We start from the raw sequence: 20,315 nt of genomic DNA, 5'->3' as shown, positions 1-20,315 counted from the left end.
TTCTGAAAGAACCTGCAGCTGCCTTTGTGCTGCTCCTGGAGCTGACCCCTGTGTCCCTGACATTTGTCCCTGTAGAATAAAGGCAGTGGTTTATAGATGAAAATTCCTGAGGGTGGGGAACAGAGGAAGGCTATAGAAAGGCTTTAAAGCAACAGATCGTGCTCATTAGTGTCTCTGTCCATTTAGCAAGTGATAAAAGCCGGAGAATGCAGCATTTGTGCGAATTTAGCACATACCTAGTGGAGGAGGGATTTCAGGACACAAGGGATTTCCCTCGGATTACCCCACTCCTTTTAATTTTATTTTTGAAAGAAAACACTAAATGCATTTTAAATCTGAGGAGGGGGGCGTGGGGGGTGTTTTTGAATGGCTTACCACAGTGCACATGGATGGAGATGCTGGGGTTGCCAGGTGGAACTCCCCAATCACTGCTGGGCAGGGGTTCAGCAAACTCCTCTCTGGCCCCCGGCATTACAAGGAGGATTAAGCTTATGGAATCACTTGTTGGTGCAAAAGTGCCCCCACGTGGAAGCTGCAAATAAAATCTCCAGTGTCTCAATCGAATTAACTCACCCATTACTCAAAGTCTGCTTGCTCTGTATTCCCTAGTTTGAAGTGCTATATGGAAAACAAAATCTTCTTTTCGTGCCACTTTTCTTTGTCAGTGACCATTTTAGGATAGTCTAATGCATATAATGTTATGTGAATTCTATTTGGTGTGGCTTGGATTAAGTCCTTCTCCCTGGCCTGGATACATTTTGCATTGCAGCTCAGATGTGCTGGTTCAAGGTGGTTTGTGGAAGGAAGGAAGGAAAGCATGGAAAAATGGGGGAATGTATGGAAATAGGGGGAAAAATGGAATTGCAAAGAGAAATCCCTGCATCGTGTATCACGATGTAGGAGTTAACTGTTGCATGCCCAAAGGGCACTGCAGCTGAGCAACAGCAGCACATGCCTGTACAGCAATGCTGGTTCACACCTTGTTTCACGTTGGAATCACACTGTTCAGGCAGATTGTTTGATAATTTCTCTGTGGCCCTCATTGAGCCACAGCTTTGCAAAAATCTCGTGCACAATCTGTACCATCCTGAGGGCATAATCCCCTAAAGCTGAACGAGCAAAGGCATTTATCCATGTCATTAGATGATGGCTGTTTCCTAAGCCTGTGGGGAAACTGCTGTAGCAGGGAAGCAGGCAGTCTCTAGGATGACAAATAGTGGGAAATGCAGTTTTTCTGTGTAATGGAGGGGTACCAATGTTTAGGAGGCTTGCAAAGCTGTACTGAGTTCCTAGAGTTGATGGAGGCTGGTTTCTGATGGGGTTCACTTCCCCCATCTTAATCCTCAAGCCAGAAATGCCCATCATGCTGTGTTTAGCTTAGAAAGGATAAATCCTCTCTCCTGATATTTTAAGCTCAGAATCAGGGGCTGGGTGGCACAGGATGATTTTTGCTTGCAGTGCTTTGAGCTGATGCTCTGGCATCTAAGGCTGCAAGGAGCAGCCCCTTCTCTATGGTCCAGCAGTTTCTCTCTTCACAAAGAATTTTGACAGGTCTCTCTAGTGCAGAACAATCGTATCTGCCCTCATTAATTATTTTGTGCAGGCCTGCAATGTCCTGCAATCAGCAGGGTCACCGAGTGAATTGATGATAGGGAAGTTATAATGCTGAGCATACAGGACAATTGCCATCTGCTGTCTAAGGTCTGTAATTTAATTAGATTGCCAAACATTCCTTTTCAGATGAAAATGCAGGAAGCTCAGGGAACAGGGCTCGACTGGTTAGGCATCTCAGTGTGATCTTCCTCCAACCCCCACCCTTCCCAGCCCCTGCAGATTTACCTCAGCTGCCCTGAAATGATCCTGCCGCAGCACAGGGCTGACACAAATGTCCCCTTCAAGCACAGACCCACCATCTCTACTGCAAATTCTTACACCTGCCTGTCAGCTGCCTGCTCTCCAACCCTGACATCACGTCTGAGTGTGGCCTCACCCCCTTCCCTCTTGCTTTCCAACCCTCTGAATTCTCCAGGGAAGATCAATCCAGCAATTACAAGAGGAGGCTAATAGATGACTATGGCAAAAGTCTGTCGAAGCATGAGTCAGGGTGGAGAGAGTCTCACCAGCATCTGTGAATTTCTAGAAAGATCTAATTTTGTAGATAGGAGCCAACATCCCCACTAGGATAAAGAGTAATGTCCTCCATTAACCTGCTTGGTTTTGTTCTTGGGAATGAGAAGGGCCCATAAAATGGGGGTCCAGAGCTGGTGCTTGAAGGAAGAAATGGTGCCTTATACACAGCATGCTCTAATTAAAAGAGCCCCTTCAGATCAGATTTTATTTAGACATTAATTCACTGTAGATTTTGGCTGACTCTGTGCTGGTCAGCTCAGGGCTGCTGGTCATGTTTCAGGGACAAGGGCAGTGAGGAGCAGCCAAGTTTGCAGCACTGACCATGCTGGGAATCTGGGCAAGAAAGGAGGAAAGGAGCTGATTTACTGGGAGCTGCTAAGCCTATAGACAACGTGTGTGCTGCAGTGTGATTTACACACATACCATGATAAACCCTTCCCTTACTCCCTGCCTTGTCCATAGGGACTTCAAGAGTAAAAACGTTTTGCTGAAGAACGACTTGACGGCTGTGCTAGCTGATTTTGGACTGGCCGTACGGTTTGAACCTGGAAAACCTCCAGGGGACACTCATGGACAGGTAATCATCACCTTTAACATTTTAAAAAGCTGGCTTCTCTGGAGTGGGGGCTAGTTTGTGTAGATGCATTTAATTGTCTTTGAGATATGCATTTTTTTCCATTAAAACTTGTGTTCTGGCATAAATTCTGGGAGCTGCCTTAATCTGGATGAGTGGGGAGGGTGCTCAAACCCTTCTGATTTCTGTGCAGGTGAAGTTCCCCCAGCCCTGGGGTCTGGTGGCTTCCTCCTCCAGACACATTGTCTCTATTGTTTTGGTTATAAATATCCACAGAACCATAGAATCATATGCACAGAACCATACTGTGATGGGAGGGAGCTCTAGGATCATCTGATCCAACCTTTCTTGACCAAAGCAAGGCAAGACAGTCCAGCTGAATCTTAGAAGTGGTTAGTTTTGGAGTCTGCTGCACATACCACCACTCTAGGCCATAGCACAAATATTAAAGTTCCTAAATATAAATACTGCTACTACAATACAAATATTAATAATCCTAAAATTATTGATTTAATTTGAAGATTTCAGCCAGGCTGGCTGCTTGGATGACCTTTGACAGTGCTGGCCATGCACTGTGTAAACAATATACCACAATTTTATGGATTTTTAATTTTCTGCCTTAGTGTTGCAGCCCCTCATTCTGCTCTCAGGCTAGGACAGCAAGTCCATCATCCCCTCCTTGTGCCTCCAGTGCTTTCCAAATTCCATCTCCAATGTAGACTCCCTCTCTTACCTTTATCTCAGAAGGAGTGAACACTCTTATGGTTAGCCTTACTCAGCTTTCCTCATTTTTGTCACCTTATTTCTGACTTTTCCAGTACTTTGCACTTCTTTCCATATCCTGGCTTCACTCTGTCCCCACTGCCTCAGCTAACAGAAAGAAGAGATGAGAATTTCCCTAAAAGAAATTATTAAAGTGTTTCAATTCCCAAGAAAGGTGCTTTTCTCCTTGCTGTCCTGTGTACTCTCCTACATTGTGAGCTATACTAAACATATCAATGGAGGCCCTACAATGAGGACTGAATTCCCTCAAAACAAGAGGAGGTCTTTTCCAAACCATGGCAAACTAGGGTTCATGTTTTACTACTTCTATGGATGCAGGAGACTTGTTTTATCTAGGGCTGTCAAATCAACACCTTTTTCTACTATTTCAGGATACATAATTTTTCTCACTTTTTTTTTTGTTGTTGTTTTGTTTTGTTTTGTTTTGATTGTATTTTTGTTTAGCAGGGTGAGGGAAGGGTTGTTTGTTTGGGTTTGGAGTTTTTTGGTTTTGGTGGTTTTTTTTTTTGTTTGTTTTTTTTTTGCTTGGTTTTTTGTTTGTTTGGGTTTTTATTTTTTTTGGGTGGTTTGGTTTGGTTTGTTTTTCTGAGTGAAAGAGGATTGAGGATTCAATAATTAGGATAACCAAGTCAAACTTGACCTAACAGTGTCATGTGTGTCTCCAAAGACAGCATTTTCTCATGCAGGGTGTGCTGCCAGAGCAACATGCAGCAGGATGCAGACCTGCAGTGTGCACTGAATGAGTATCACACACACAGCCTTGCACTTTGGCTTCCTCCTTCATGTAGCTTATCTGGACTGGAGTGATCTTAATGAGAATCAGTGTCAGAAGGAACAGCTCCCCTTTGCTTGTTTTTCGAGCGAGGTGCACCTTTAGCAGCAGTGGCCTCCAGGCCAATGAAACCAGCTGTCACTCACCTTCAACCAGCAGAGGCTGAGGGGCCCAAGAGCAATGTAACTCGAGCTGTGTTTTCTCTCTGTAGGTGGGAACGAGGAGGTACATGGCTCCCGAAGTGTTGGAGGGAGCAATCAACTTCCAGCGAGACGCCTTCCTGAGAATAGACATGTATGCAATGGGACTGGTGTTGTGGGAGCTAGTCTCCAGATGTAGAGCAGTTGATGGTAAGAATAAAGATCCTCTCTTCCCTGGGGAGGGTTCTGTTTCAGTGTGGTTCAGCTGTCCAGAAAATGGATCTGTCTCTGTTTGAAAAAAAAAATATATCAATGGCATATTTTTATTAAAAGCAGCTAACCTGTTTTTCATTTGTTTTTTAACCTAAGGTGTTACTCTCCCTAGGTAATAACCTTTGTAAGTGCTCAAGCCTCCAAGTACCTTTTACTATGTTGGTTGCCTTGCAAATTGCTGTGAATTCAGAGGGAGAAGGTGATCCCTACAGGATGGGTGTCCTTTGCTCCTGAGCCTGCTCTGTGCTGGTGTCAGTGGCAGTTTACATTCTTGCCTGTGACCAGGGCATGCCTTGGGCTCCTGAGAAGAGCCACACAGCCAGCTTGGCTGTCACCTTGCTTAGGCAGGGCGGTGGGGTAGCCTGAAGGAAAGCACCTTAGTGAAATAGCAGGAACATGGGGCTGGAAGAACCCCCCTGGGTCAGCAAGACCATTTCCCTGCTATTATAAGTTATTAGTTATTGATCTTTGAGTTTTGCTGATCAAGCTGTCTCTCAGCAGTGGGCTTAGGTTTATTGTTTCATTTACAGCTTTGGAGGATCTCACTTTCTCCTGAAGGATCTAAAAGCATGAACTCCATGGTGTCTCTTTTCTCCTTTTATTCCTAAAAGAATGTTGCAAAGTGGAGCATCTTTTCTGTGCAAACACAGTGACCCTTGCCACGTGCAGACAGGGAAGCAGTCATGTCATTGTAGTAGCTCCAAGGCTGATTCCTCCAACTTCTTTATTCTTGTATAGATATGGGTGCTCTGAGCTGAATATCAGGTTCATAAAACAACAGCACCTCGCCTAGACTTGAAATGTTTTTGTTAGCATTACAGTAGGACTGAGGAGCATGAGTATAATTAAAATGCCTCCTGTAAGTGTGTGGTAAGAGAAGGTCTCATCTTCAGAAATGTTATGAGGTAACATGCTGGAGGAGCAGGGAGCACAGTAGGGTAAAACAGTGGTACACAAATCACTCGTAGAAATTTCCCTTCTTGAAGTGATCCAAATATCCACTTCCATTTTTCCTGTCATGTTTGTGATCTCCTGCCAGTTCAGGCAGCTGAGATACCCCAGGTGCCACACACAGCACCACTGAGTCAGAGGGAAGGCATCTTTTGGGAGGAGGGGGAGTTACACTGAGCCTCACCTGCACTTCCAGCTCAGAAGTGATGTTGTGTAAACAGCACATTTAGCTTGCAGATCACCAGTGCAGCTCTTTACAGCCTGGGTTCCTCTTGGAGGAAAACAAAAGTCATAAGTGACCTTGTGCCATACATTGGAGGGAGTGTTTCAGTTTGGTTTAGTGACTGCCACTGAATAAACAAGAATAACAGTAAGCCACTTAAGTGATTTCATTCTTTAGAGTATCTAAACACTGTGTTGTTGGTGTCACAATTCATGAGCAGATGAAGTGATCAGCTCTTTAATTTTAGTCTGGAAAGACCCTCTGGAAGTATCTCTGCTCTGGAAAGAGGTAATTTTTTGCTACTGAGAAACCGGTTTGTATGCGATACTGTGGAGCACCCTGAGAAGCCCATCAGTTATGTTGGGCTGCTCTTTCTGAGAGAGCATCTAAGTGTTACCAAAAGCTAAATGATGTTTCAATAAGCAGAAGTTATTGCTATCATCCAGCATCTGCACTGATACTCATAACAGTTGTCTCATTCCCATGGCCCTGGGCAGTTCACAGCTAAAACTGGTATAACTAAAGCATTCAGAAATAATTTTACACTTAGGAGCTGGTACTTGGGACAAGTGTGTCCAGCTCCAGTGTGTCAGGGCTGACTCAAAACTCAGAACAAACCAGATCACAAAGCAAGAAATTATAAGTGTTGTATACACTTGACCTTGCTAGTAAAGTGCTAAAATGAAATTAATCTCCTGCTGAAATCTTTCTTTGGGTTATTATGTGTTGGATTGTTGTGTTAAAATGTGGGGAGGATGGGTTGATTTGTTCTTTATATTAAAATAGATCACAGATTACCTGGCAAAATTCCTCAAGGAAATGGCGGGATCCAGAGACCTGGCTGAGGGTTCGGATTCGTAATTCAGCGAGGTGGAAAATGCATGGCCAGACAAGCAGCAGGGACAGCAAAGACCATTGTGCAGGAGGAATGTAAATCACATTTGTCTGCAGTGACATGTGAACGTCAGGCTTTGTTGCAGTGGGCTGAGGTTGCTCTGGAGCTGCAGCTCACTCCTGCATGGGGACACCATGGCTCTGCAGAGGCCATTTCTACCCTAACCTGATTCTCTGTGTGCACTGTAGGTCCAGTGGATGAATACATGCTGCCTTTTGAAGAAGAAATAGGTCAGCACCCATCCCTTGAGGACCTGCAGGAAGTGGTGGTTCACAAGAAGATGCGCCCTGTGTTCAAGGATCACTGGCTAAAACATCCCGTACGTCCCTCCTGGTTAACAGAGGAAAATATTTTCCTGTGTGATGGGAATGAGGGAGGTGGTTATGCATTCCCAGCGTTAGACAGAGTCAGCTCTGGGGAATGAGGGGTTGCTCAACACCTTTGTTCTCCATTTTCTTTTTATCTCTTGTTTTTAGAGACGAAAGAAGCTGAATAATCAGCTAGTGCTGAATGGGGAGCATGTGGTGCTTTAGTAGGGCTCCTTCAGCTTGGTGAAAGAATGGAAAATAAAGTCCTTTCATTAAGAAAAAGAAAATGATCCATACCATTGGAGACACACTCCTCACAAGCTAGATACCATGCAAGACTTGGAGCCGTTTATGGAGGAAAAATTAATTAGATGTGAAAGCAAGCAGACAATGAAGCAAAATGCAGTATGGGTTTCCCAGAGGTAGTACATTTCAGGCTCACATTTTTAATAAAAGAGCTGATTTTTCTTAGATCAGGAAGATGAGAGATGATGACATCTCACTGGGCTTCAGTAAGAAGTCAAATGCCTCTATTTTGCCCAGACTGCTTCAGATTTGGCTGGACTCAGGTGTACTAACTCATTTCCCAGAAGTTAGGGAGAGCTGTGGATTGTAAAAGAAGATGATTGTTCCATTTCAGATGAGGGTTCAAATAAGAGCTGCATTCTTCAAGCACTGAATTCAGGTTTTTTGGGGATATCAAGAGAAGTGATTGCAAACAAAGCAAATGGTTTCATAATAACTGATACAGTGCTGCCAGCTCTCACAGTTTCATCCTGGGAATCATAATACTTGTTGTCTTTTAAAGCTTCAACTGCTGAATCTTGGGACTTTTTTTTATATTAAAAAAAGCACTTTTGGGGCTGAATGCAACCAAGCATTAGAAAGCAGTTGCTTAAAAAAACCCATGAAAACACATATTTAAAGTAATTTTTGAAGTTTATCTCACAGTAATTGGCATACTGTGGAAAAAATACCTGTAGGGCTTTTTTAGAGCATTGGCTGTGTTGAATGGACCTCTCCACCCTCTGACAAGGTGATGCTCATGATGCCTTAAAGATACAGAAATAAAACAACAGACTTTTTAGACAATGTTAGTATAGGAGGTAATATAAAAACTGGTCTTTGATTGGAGGGGGCAGATACGGAAAAACGCCCACGTCACAGGCGTGACGAATACAGTTTTTTAAGTTTAGCAGACTAGCATAATTGACAAGAATCCCCAATTAGAAATACAGGTGATGAGGTAGTTCCCCCTCCTGGTCCAACCTTTTCTGGAACTCCCAGTTTTATTCACATCATCTGCCCCATTAAAATACTAAAATAAAAGGCTAATAAAGGAAGCACTTTTCAGAAAACACTTTTTCTTTCTCGATAACCAGCACAATGCCATTACAGAGCTTCAGAAAAGCCTTATAATGTACAGTACTAACTCTACTTTGTTTACGAGAAAGTGTCTTGAGAGGGTAGCTCATCCTTGGTTCCCAGGAAAATGTGAGATAGGAGCCTTTGGAATGTGTTTTGTCTTTCTGCCTACCAGGGTAGGAAAAGTACTGGAGGTGACTGGGAAATATGTAACTATACAACAATAGTCTACAGAGCTATGAACATACATCGTAATAGCACACAAAATAAAGATGCTTGACTCTAGTCAGAAGGCAGTAGAAATCAGAAGGTTTTATTTACAATTCATTCAGCCCTTTTATAACATGCTGCACTAAGAAGACACATTATTGGTCAATAGGACTGACACTTCTCCCATTGGCTAAGTAACAGAAATAGCAAACAACACCCGTTGTTATGGGAAAGGAATACTGTTTACACAAGGTTGTTTTGGGAAAAAGAAAACTGTTAAAAAGTTTCCCTCGGGAAGAGCTCAGGCTCAGAAAACATCAGGTCCACAAACGTACATGAAGGAAACGCAAAAGCAAAGATCACTTTGGAGTCCCCCAAAGAGCAGGTGACATTGCAAATATCACTTTGGAGTCCCCCAGAGAGCAGGTGACGTTGCTGAAGGTGTTTTCCCCCCGTTGCAGGGCCTGGCGCAGCTGTGTGTGACCATTGAAGAGTGCTGGGACCACGACGCGGAGGCGCGGCTCTCGGCGGGCTGCGTCGAGGAGCGCATCGCGCAGATCCGCAAATCCGTCAACGGCACTACCTCGGACTGCCTCGTCTCCATCGTGACGTCCGTCACCAACGTGGACTTGCCACCCAAAGAGTCTAGTATCTGAGTCCTGGGTCCTGGTTCACTTTTGTCTTTCCAGACTCAGCGGATTTAAAACAAACAGACAAACAAAAAAAAAAAAACCAACAAGGAAAAGAGTTTAAAAAAAAAAAAGTACAAAAAAAAAAAACAAAATCAGAAAAATTCAACAAACCCATGAATGCAGCTGCTATTTTATCTTGACTTTTTATTATTATTGTTATTATTATTATTATTATTTTTTTGGATTGGATCAATTTTACCAGCACATTGCTCTACTGTATTAAAAAAAAATGGACATTTCAGCAAGCATTCAGGTGCCGACTAATGAATGCAGAAAAGGTGCAGGTACCTCAGAACCTCAACAAACTCACTTCAGTTGTTTTTATTTTATTCAGTTTTCTGGGTTTCTCTTTATCAGTCTGTCTTCTGAGCAGAGCATCTGTGACATAAAGCTTATGTGACATAAAGGAAAACCACCTACCACCTTCGAAAACGCAATGCTGCAAACTGTGGAGGAAACTTAAGACTGTTATGTAAAGAATACACCTTCCTCAAAAGCATTTTTTCCCCATTTTGGTTTTGGGTTCAGTTTCTTTTTTATTTTTTTTAAATTTTTTTTTGGAAGTGAGCTTCAGAAAAAAACAGCAGATGTGTCTTTTACGGATCTAACGGGTGTCATTGTAACATGGGAAAAAGAAAAAGTAACTGGGCAGAGAATGTTAATTCTTGATGGTATAATTGAAGGGGGGAGCGTAGAATAGGGGTGGGCAGAGTGACGTTGGACTTGGCAGCATTTGGGGAAACATCATTTGCTATGGAGCTACTTCTCAGGTAACCATTAGAGGAGGGGAAGGACATTTCTGGGCAGAGTATTTACGGCCGCAGCGTATGGAGAAAGCGGAGTTAAAGAGGCAGTGGTTGGAAGACAGGCACTTGTTTCTTCCTCCAGAGTCTGGGTTTGGGCAGTAAAAGAACAAAGTAGGACTGTAACTTCAATATTTCAGTTCCAGGTATTAGTAGGAAGGATTCTTTTAAGCAACGTCATCAGGACAGGTGAGGAAGTGTGATTTCAGAAGCACTTTGGTAAAATACTGGAAGATGAGAAAATTTTTGCATCTCGTTTCAAGTGTGAGTCAGTTAAGAAAATTCGGCCTTGGGTTGATTTATCTCTCAGCCCAAGCTAATGGTGCATGCAGATGGTGGAAGGACGAAAAGGGTGAAAACTGGGTGTATAAATTTTTTTCTTTATTAATTTGGGACTGGGGGAATGAAAGGTGGCATCTGGCTCCTGTAGCATCTGAGAAGCCTGAGAGCTGCCTGGCTGCAGGGAGCTGAGGCAGCTCAGCAGCAGCAGTGGTTCCCACAGCACCTCTCCCACTGGTTCCTTTGACGCTGCTTTCTCCTCACTCTGTGATGAAACTCTTTTGTCTTAAAGTGGTGCATATCCGAAAATACCGTTACTCTTATTATGCCATAAACTCGCTCTAGTCAGTGAATGTTCCTAATGCTGCTGATTCAACATTGAAATATTTTTTTAATTTGCAAAACATGCAATGTTTAAAAAAATAAAAAACTTAAAAAAAAAAAAAAAACAACAACCAAACACAAAACATACACACACACACACACACATTACGTGGCTTCCGAGGTTTAAACTGAAAAAAAAAAAATTAAAAAACTTCATGACCACAGACCACCTCAAACCAGAAATACCTCAAAATTTTCTACTTGTATGAGTTTTATTATATATTTTGTTAGTTGTGTTGTCTTGTAGTAAGTATATTTTAATGTAAGTTGGCTTTTATGACAAGGGAGTTTTAAAAAAAGAAAAAAAAGAAAAAAAGTTCCAAAATCTTTTAGGAAGTGCTACCATTTTTTTGTTGTTTTGTTTAATAAAGCACCATTGTAAATAACTGTATACAGTTGTAGAATAACTGCCTATATAAGGTACCTGGGCATTATTCACTCTTATTTGTGAAGGCTGTTTCCATTCTGTGGTTTTGGGTTTTTTTGTCTGTTTTAGTGAAAGGACAGTACATCTTTTTCTTTTTCTTTCTCTTTAAATTTTTCTTTTTCTTTAAATTTTTCTTTTTCTTTAATTTTTTTTCCTTTTATTTACTTTGACTATAACATGAATTCTGTGTCTTGCTAGACTGACAAAGTTATGTCCACTGGAAGGCCAGATCTTCTAAATTTTTCTTTCTTTTAAGCCAAAATGCAGTCCTAAAGTAATCACCCTGTAATGGAAATGTAAAAAGTCTGTATTATATACAAATGATTGGACTTCTCTCCACTGCCAAATTATCAGTGTGCACTCTTGCACAGATGTAATTTATTAAGCAAACAAAACTGCTAATTGGAGAAAATATTAAAAAAAAATTAAATATATTTCTTGAAAAGTATAGCTTTAAAACCTAGAGGTCACAAACGAGGACATGGTCCTTTATCTTGAAGAGACATTAAGAGAATTGCCTTAATTTGTCTATCTGAATAAAGTCTTAACCTATTCTTTCAAGTTACTGAATGTATATTGCATATTAGTATGTACACACATGTAACTGTGTTTCCGTGTGTAGGTTTGAAAGTTTCTGTTTCTTGATGTGCTTCTGTTGAGAAAACCTTGACAAAACCAGACAGAACGATACCATTCGACCCAGCCGATGTCTCCGGTGGCCGTTGGCACCTTTGGGCCTGATGCTGCAACGTACCTATGCTTAGCATTGAGGGTGTAGGTAGCTCTTCTGGTGTCATGACATTAGGCACTCACTTAATGTTAAGTGTGGTTGTAAATGTTTGCAGGATCAGTATTTTTCATGTTTAATACATTTCTGCACTGAGATTTATATGAAAATGTGACTATGTTTTAGAAGTGAAGTGATGTAAGGGTTGGGGTGGAGCGTACAGTTAAGACTGAGTGGATATTTGTTTTGGGGTGGGCTCGCTCCCTTTTCCCTGGGAATGGGAGCCAGTTCCTATTGCTGCAGAAAGAAAAAAGCTGTACTGTCTTTTAACTGTTAATATCTGTTTGCTCTTCTGGATTTTTTCCTTCAGCATTACGTATTATAGCTAAAACAGGCTCATTACAGCAGTTGCTTTTTTATCCTGATTTCTTTAAGAAGCTTTAAAGTATTTATTGAAAGTGCCATATTATTTTAATAGCCTATTAAACAGTGTCTGAAATCTTCTCTTTTGAGAAAGCATAAACACAAATTCTCACATGTAGCTTATCTTTACTGCGGGGAACTGCACGACCGTACAAACCTTGACCGAATGTTGATTGTAAAATGTTACATCTTCCTGGAGTAATGGCTCCTTATAGATCATCTTGTCAGCAGGATTCAGAAACTGATTTGAAAAAGAATTTCCAAATTGGGTGTGTGCTGGGTAACAAGTTTTATATGTATGTAGGTACGTGTGTCTTGCTATTGCAGCATGGAAGGAAATCCTGAACTTTGAATTTGTATGAATTTGGATGGAGCTGTTTTTTAAACTGGTATTTATTTATTTTATTAACAAAGACAAGCTCTAATTAACTTGGTCTTTCAACAGTTGAGCTGTCAAGCAAGTAGTCACCTCCATTTGAACTCTCATTGACAACATAATTTTGGTTCTCTTTGGTACTGCAGAGGGTTTTTCCAAGTCAGGAATTGGGCACATCCACAGAGGTAGCTGTCATAAGCAACTGTAGCTCTTTTCCTCTTAACACTCCCTTGACTATGATGGTGATTGACAACACCTCTTATGCTACTTCCCAATTGCTAAATTTCACTTCCCATTCAGACTTAGAGGAAGCAGCTCTTCAAAAATTTGGCTGCAGAATTTATTGGTCACCTCTCTCTCTCATATGGAAGTTCTCAGGTGAATATTAACACTGAATATCCTGAGTAAAAATCCTCCTTGACTTTAGGAGCCAGGATTCCCCATCTCTCTGGTGGAACTCTCTTTTATTTATCGCACTGGCTGGGCTGGTTTCCTAGTTGCAGAAAATTTGAGTTCAAATTTTCAAACTGGAAACACCACAGGAACTAAAATTGGGGTGTTTTTTTGAGATGATGGAGCTGTGACTTGCTGATGAAATTGCATTGGTACAGCAAGGCTGGAAATTGTATATGGCTTATATTGAAATATACATGCATATTATAAGAGATGGCTATAAATCAGCCTAACCATTAGTTAAGTAGTACCAGGCCTATTTGCTGTGATTAAGGATTTTAGCTGGTCTTGATCATTAAGAAATCTCTAATTAAGACAAAACCCCACTTTTTATTCTGCCTTGTTCTTCAGCTGAAATTCTCTTACAGAATATCTTTATGTGCTAGACAGTTACACCTATGGATGTGCCGAGGTCTTTGTTTTGAAGAGGTCTGTGAGTGCCCCTCAGTAACTCCCCTGCATTTTCCTTGGGTCTCCTGACTCCCTGCTGTTCCCACTTGAAGTCAGTGGTTTCAGTGGAAGCAGGTATTTCCAGGCTGGCTGGGTCAGGCCCGGCCATGCCCCTTAACATCACAGCACTGGAAGTGGGGAACACACGTTTTATTCCTCTTGTACGATTTTCTAGGCAGACTGTCAGAACTTGCCCTGTTTTGCAGGGGAAGGGTCTGGTTTCACTCAGCATGGAAGGAACTTGTACTGCAGAGGAAGGTGCTGGCTGATAAGGTGTGACAGTGCTGTTGGTGCAGTCCTCTTCAAGCCTCACTGAGCTTGGGAAGTTGCTAAGCAGGAAGTGTCCCACAAACTTTTTGTCACTTTTACATACAGGATATTGTTTGGTAACATTGTAAATAAAATAGACTATATAATAGAGGAAAATAAGGACATTTTGACTTTTTTACTTTTGGAAATATATATATATATTTTAGTTACATATACAAACAAAAAATTCTACATTGCGTGAGAATTCTTTTATACCACAAATTATTTTTGTAATGTCTAATATGTTTCTGCAGGGAAAAGGGAGAAAGGTCTGTGTATGCACAGCAAATAAATAAAGAAATATATATATAATGTTTAAATTAAGTGTGCACTACATCAAAGTCTAGAGGATAGAACAAGTGTAGCCTGAAAACAGTTTGAGAAGCAAGTTTGGATGTACTTGGACATGCTTTGAGGATGGCACTGAGTATATGTTTAGGTTATCTTGCGTATCACATCCCTTCTGCTAAAGATACTTATTGCTTTCCTATGGCCATCTTCAGTTAACCTGGGAGGAGTTTTATCACGTGTTCATGCGAGTATCCATGTGTGGGCAGTGTGTCTTTTGGCATATGCTGTGGTGCTGCAGTGAGTTGTGAAGTCAGGGTGTTAAAAATTTACTGAGGCCAAACAGCCAGGCTGATCTCGCTCGCTGCCGTATCCGTTCGTAGCAGCTGTGTCTGCTGCACTGACAATATGATCTGTAAGGAGCTGTTGCCAGTGGAGTCCTGATAAAACCAGTTCCTAGAAATTCCTTCTCTCTGAAGTGACACAGCTAATCAGGCTTCACCAGAACACACAGATGTGTGCTCTGTGTTCCCAAAATCAGATTTAACAGTCTGTGTCTGAGGCACTAAAAAAAAGGAGCACTTGTCACGTCCAAAGTCCTACTAAGAGAAAGAGCTCCTCAAATCTGTGCAACCAATCCAAGGTATTCTAAAAGTATTAAAGAAAAAAAATGTGTGTGTGGGGAGGTTAACCTAATTTTCCATTGGACTTAAGTCCTCTCAACCACAATAGCACAGTGTCAGTGGGTGAGAGGTACTGAAAAAAGCTTTAAACCAAATGATACATGGCACTGCCTTGGAGCTGGTTTCACAGTGTGCCTTTTGCAATTAGTGCTCGCTAATTCGAGCAGGCTCCTGCGATTGCCGAGTCCCTCAGCTGTGTTCTGGTGAAGTCCTGGCCCTGTGGAAACCAGGGAAGAAGTTTCCATCCAATCCTGTGTGACCACAAGTGTGTGTGTGTGTTCCTGGAACAATTTCTAAGCACACCTGGTCCCTTACTTACACAGGAATTCCTTTTTCATGACTCGCTTTAGGGTGATGCTCAGTTCCCTGACTGAAGTAGCAGCCTATGGAATAAGCAGCAATGCTTTTTGTCAGGACACTTCCACAGAAAGAGATCATACTTGTGTTATGTCCATCCAGCTGTTCTGAAATGTAATGCTATTCTGTTGTGCCTTTATTTTTCCATGTAAAAGCAACTGCTGTAAGGTTTCTTTTTCTTTTACTAGGTTTTTTATTATTATTATTTCCATCTGAAAAAAACCACTTTTCATTGCCCAGCTGTCATTTCTGGATGCAGTCTGTGATCCAGGTATTTCAAGAACCAATTACCTCAAACCTCATGTTAAACAGTGTTGCTATCTGGATTCTCCTTGATACTACAATATTGTAACATACACAAACAGGAACCTTGCTCTATATGGGTGTTTATATATATGTATCATATACATATACACATGTATATATATGATATATATATGTAAATGGAAAGTGATCTCCAAGGACTGAAGGAAAAAAAAGCAAAACTTATTTTGTATTCCAACATTGAAACCAAAAGGGCTTTTCTGAAGCTCTATAATGGCATTGTGCTGGATATCTAGAAAGAAAAAGTGTTTACTGAAAAGTGCTTCCTTTATTAGCCTTTTATTTCAGTATTTTAATGGGGCAGATGATGTGAATAAACATCCACTTCTGCATTTTTGGCCCATTTAGAAGCAGAAGCCTCTTAATCTTTCCAGTTGTTAAAAACCCCAAAAACTCAGTTTATAACATTCCAATAAGGTTGGTATTGCAAAATTCAAACATGTTCTAGGAAAAATTCATAGCTTCTGTTTTTGTGACAAGGAAGGCCATACTTCACTCAGTTTTCCAGTGTTTTGAGGAACTGAAGTTTAACCAGTAACCATCCTAGTCAATTAAAATCCTAATTCAGTAGTCACTGGCATCTCTGCATTGCCACTCCTGTTAAAACACCAAAATAAACTCCAGAAAACAATTAAAACAAAAAATCCAGCCATGACAGGCGAGGAGGAGATTGGAGCATCTCATAGCTTTGGAAAGTGGACTTAGCAACTTTGTGGATAACAAAAAATATGTTGACAAGACCTAGGACCTGCCTGGCCCTTTCCTTTTCCAAATACCTGCTCCCAAGAACAAACTCATAAAATCAGACCTTCAACTACAGCAACTTCTTACTTTGCTGAAGAGAATTATGTTCAGGCTATACTTCGGCAGGAAAATAAAAGTTGGACCATTTTTTAAAATTACCATTTTATTTTATGTGTTCTCCTCCCAAATGTCTGTTTTTTAAAACACTGTATCCATGTATTTGATACATTAGTCTGTATTTTACTTGGACAGCACAGTATCTTTCCTGTCCAAATACTAATTAATTTACTATTACTAGTAATTTAATTACTGATAATGAATGGATAGTAATTAATTTACTGTTGCTAAAAGAAGAGAACAAGGTATTTCCCTTTCCTCAATTTTTTTCTTGACTGCCTGATGTTCTTATGGCTATTGATGGTTGACAATTATTATCTTTGGTAAATCAAAGTACTACAATCTCCCAAGAGGAGGTATTTTGCAATGTTGCTGGAAGGCTCCAATGGAATAACTATGATGCAAAAAATCAATCTCGTAGTGAGTGAGGATTAAAGGAGGTGGTTACTGCAAACTAAGTAACATTTTTTGGCCTCAATTCTATGCCATATGCCCGCACAATGCCATTGTCAATCTGTTTAGAATATCTGCTTATGAATTCTGCATGACTCTCATGATAGAGTTGAAAGCCTGATCTTTCACCTGTTAATATTTTCACATTCGTCCTTAAGTTCGACAAATTTTGTACTGTAAAGTTGACTTAAGTACAGTTTGATGTCAATTCTTGTGGAAAGAGCTTTCTGCATGTAACATTAGATGCATACAGTTAAACAACACAGCATAGTACAAAAACTCACAAGAAAATGTTTTGGCACCAGCAGGAAGAAATCTCACCCTAACCATTTGTCATTTTAAAACCATCCTATTGTAAGTTTTACCAGCTACTTCTAAATTTGTGCTTTATTTAAAGAAATAAAATAAAAATCCTAAGACTTGTCTAGCGTAGTGAAATATGTGTATATCAGTTTTAGGATAAATAGCTAAGTCTTATTACGCTGTGTTACTTAACTTGTATATATAGAGTATACATAAGAGTTTGCAGTAACCTGTTTCTCCAGGATTTCCAGTTGGAATGGATTTAAACTCAAACTATGAGATTAAATGATTTAGAAGATTGCAGAATAAACTGAGTGTAAATTACAGGAAGCTCTATCAGATGGTGAAATAATTTTTAAAGAGTCTTTTGGTCCTTGGCTCAAATTCACTAAGTACTGTTTGTATACCAAGATATGTGAAATGTAAATGTTGTAGGTTATATTTCACTCTTGTAGCTATAAAAAAATGTAGAACAGAGATAGCTTGTACTACTGAGTTAACAAAAGTTATACTAAAGTATCCTGTTAAAGAAAAAAAGTATAGAGAGTTAAGCTCGTTGCTGTAACCCCTTTTGGATTGAAGTGTGCTGATTTTTTTATATATGTACATTTTATATATATATATATTCTGTAGAAGTATACATATATAAAATGTATGTATTAAATGGCCTAATGCAGACATCCATTGTATTGCAGTTATGAAATGAAGACATTTTGGAAAGAACATTGTATCATAGTTCATGAATTTGCAGTGGATCTTTGTTCCTTTTTACTGTGGTATTTTAGAAATGAGTCTCAAGTTTGAAATTAGATCTGCCAAGTTGGAGTTTTGCTGCTTCAGCTTTGCACTGGGTGTCCGAATAAACCAGTATGAATGTAGTATTTGCCCTGTGTGAAGCAGCTACACCCCAACAGATAGGAGGAAAAAAACCTAGAAAGAACTATTTCAAGTTTATCTTTTTGTATATGAAAATAAACAGTAAATTACAATTAACTGTTTCCCTCCTTGGTGTGACATTAAAACTCATTGTTATTTTATTGCCTTTGGCATCTAGCTGGAGGATTTCCTTCTTGATGGAGGTTTTCGGTGTTTCAGTGGCATTTCTGCTATCCAAAATCCCTAAAAAGTCCCTGCAGAGGCATAGCTGAGGCCTGCCTCTAGTACCCAAAGAGAAGTGGGAGTTATCTCAAATTCACAGAATCATAGAATGGTTTGGGTTGAAAGAGACTTTAAAGATCATCCAGTTCCAACTCCCTTGCTAAGGGACACTTTCCACACTCCGCCAGGTTGCTCCAAGCCCCAAGCAACCTGGCCTTGAACACCTCCAGACATGGGGCATGCACAACATCTCTGGGCAACCTCTGTTCGATTATAATTATTATTTTATTGTTATTTAACTCATTATTTATTTGCCCTTTTGAGTGTGTTGCCTCTTCTAGCACTGTGGTAACGCTGCTTATCACTTCAAGCAAAGAACTTCACACAGAGCAATATGGGCACGTGAAGCTGTATCAAGGCAGTCCAGCAGTGTAGCTGCAACTGCCAGAAGCCAAAGGCAGGGGAACTTGACAGAAAAAAAGATTAAAAATACCCAAACCTGAGTTCCCTGTACTCATAGCACCATATGAGGTCTGTAACCCTCATATGAGGTAAGAAGATGCCCTCAGCCACACACTGAAGCATGGGCAGACCACTCCAGAAAATCTGCATGCAATAAAGTGATGGTATGGCCAGGAAATCCTTGTATTCTGCTGTTTTCCATTGCTAAACTGATCATTTCTTCCAGAGAATTGCCTCTGGCTTGGTGCTGGGTTGGAGATGCTTAGTGTGGACGGATATGAGGCAAATATGAACATTAGCAGGCTTTTGGGAGGGAAAAATAGTAATTTTCAGGCTTGTGGTTTTCCTGAAAAGAACCCCAATGTAACATCATCTTATATTGACTAAAGCCAACCCCATACCACAATCTTCTTGTTCAGCCTGGAGAAGATACAGTTCTGGGGAGATCTTCTGGTGACCTTTCAGTCCCTGAAGGGGACTTGTAAGAAAGACGAGGACAAATTTTTAATGGAGTCTGTTGCAACAGGACAAGGAGGAATGGTTTAAAACCAAAAGAGGGTTGATTTAAACTAGATATAAGGAAGAAATGTTTTACAATGAGGGTAATGAGGCTCTGGCACAGGTTGCCCAGAGAGGTGGTAGATGTCCCATCCCTGGAAACATTCAAGGTCAGGTTGGACAGGGCTCTGAGCAACCTGGTCTGGTTGAAGGTGTCCCTGGTCATTGCAGAGGGGTTGGATTATCACCAAGTCACTGAATAGTTTGGGATGGAAGGATCCTCTGGAGACCACCCAGCCCAACCCTCCTGCCAAGGGAGGGTCACCTGGAGCAGGTGACACAGGAACGTGCTCAGGTGGGTTTGGAATGTCTCCAGAGAAGGAAAACCTTGACCTCCCTGTTCCAGTGCACTGCCACCCTTAGTGTAAAGAAGTTCTTCCTCATGTTGAGGTGAAACTTCTTTGAGTTTTAGTTTGTGGCCATTGCTCCTCATCCAGTCACTGAGCATCACCGAAAAGAGTGCAGCACCGTTCTCGGCACTCACCTCTGAGATATTTAAATGTATTAATGAGATCTTCTCCTAGAACTTCTCTAGACTGAACAGACCCAGCTCCCACACAGTCTCTCTGCATACGGGACGTGAGTTTTTCTTCTCCAGCTGAAGACTCTAAAGGTCCTTTCTGACCAAACCATTCTGTGATTCAGTGATCCTTTGCTCTTGGAGTGATCGCCCCCAGCCAAACTGGATGGGGACAGTTTAACCACTACAGTCCCTGCAGTCCCCGTGAGGGACCTCCCTTTATTTTATCACAGCTATCGGGGAAACCCCGCCGGGCTCATCCGCCTCACGTCGTGTCCCCTCATTCCGTGTGTCCCCTCATCACACCGTGTGTCCCCTCATCCCGTGTGTCCCCTCACACCGTGTCCCCTCACGCCGTGTCCCCTCACACCGTGTGTCCCCTCATTCCGTGTGTCCCCTCATTCCGTGTGTCCTCTCATCACACCGTGTCCCCTCACACCGTGTGTCCTCACACCATGTGT

The 20,315-nt window shown here is 41.2% G+C and overlaps 1 protein-coding gene and 1 long non-coding RNA gene across 2 annotated transcripts in view; both read left to right on the top strand.

Annotated features, from left to right (window-relative positions):
• ACVR2B (activin A receptor type 2B) overlaps positions 1-9,369 on the top strand; it is a 96,401-nt gene extending 87,032 nt beyond the window's left edge. The window contains exons 9-12 of the mRNA XM_066319644.1: positions 2,593-2,707; positions 4,471-4,609; positions 6,930-7,060; positions 9,086-9,369. Coding sequence (XP_066175741.1) covers positions 2,593-2,707; positions 4,471-4,609; positions 6,930-7,060; positions 9,086-9,280 — 580 coding nt within the window. The 3' untranslated portion in view covers positions 9,281-9,369. The remainder of the gene's footprint in view (positions 1-2,592; positions 2,708-4,470; positions 4,610-6,929; positions 7,061-9,085) is intronic.
• A 2,390-nt stretch (positions 9,370-11,759) lies between these two features.
• On the top strand, positions 11,760-18,205 carry LOC136358212 (uncharacterized). The gene is made up of 2 exons (XR_010743026.1): positions 11,760-14,878; positions 15,269-18,205. It is a non-coding gene; the product is annotated as an uncharacterized lncRNA (long non-coding RNA).
• The last annotated feature ends 2,110 nt before the right edge of the window (positions 18,206-20,315 follow it).

This window comes from Sylvia atricapilla, chromosome 1 (genome assembly GCF_009819655.1).
Source record: "Sylvia atricapilla isolate bSylAtr1 chromosome 1, bSylAtr1.pri, whole genome shotgun sequence".
Lineage (NCBI taxonomy): Eukaryota > Metazoa > Chordata > Aves > Passeriformes > Sylviidae > Sylvia > Sylvia atricapilla.
The sequence above is the reverse complement of the archived record's forward strand: the minus strand, read 5'-3'. Positions and strand labels throughout refer to the sequence as shown.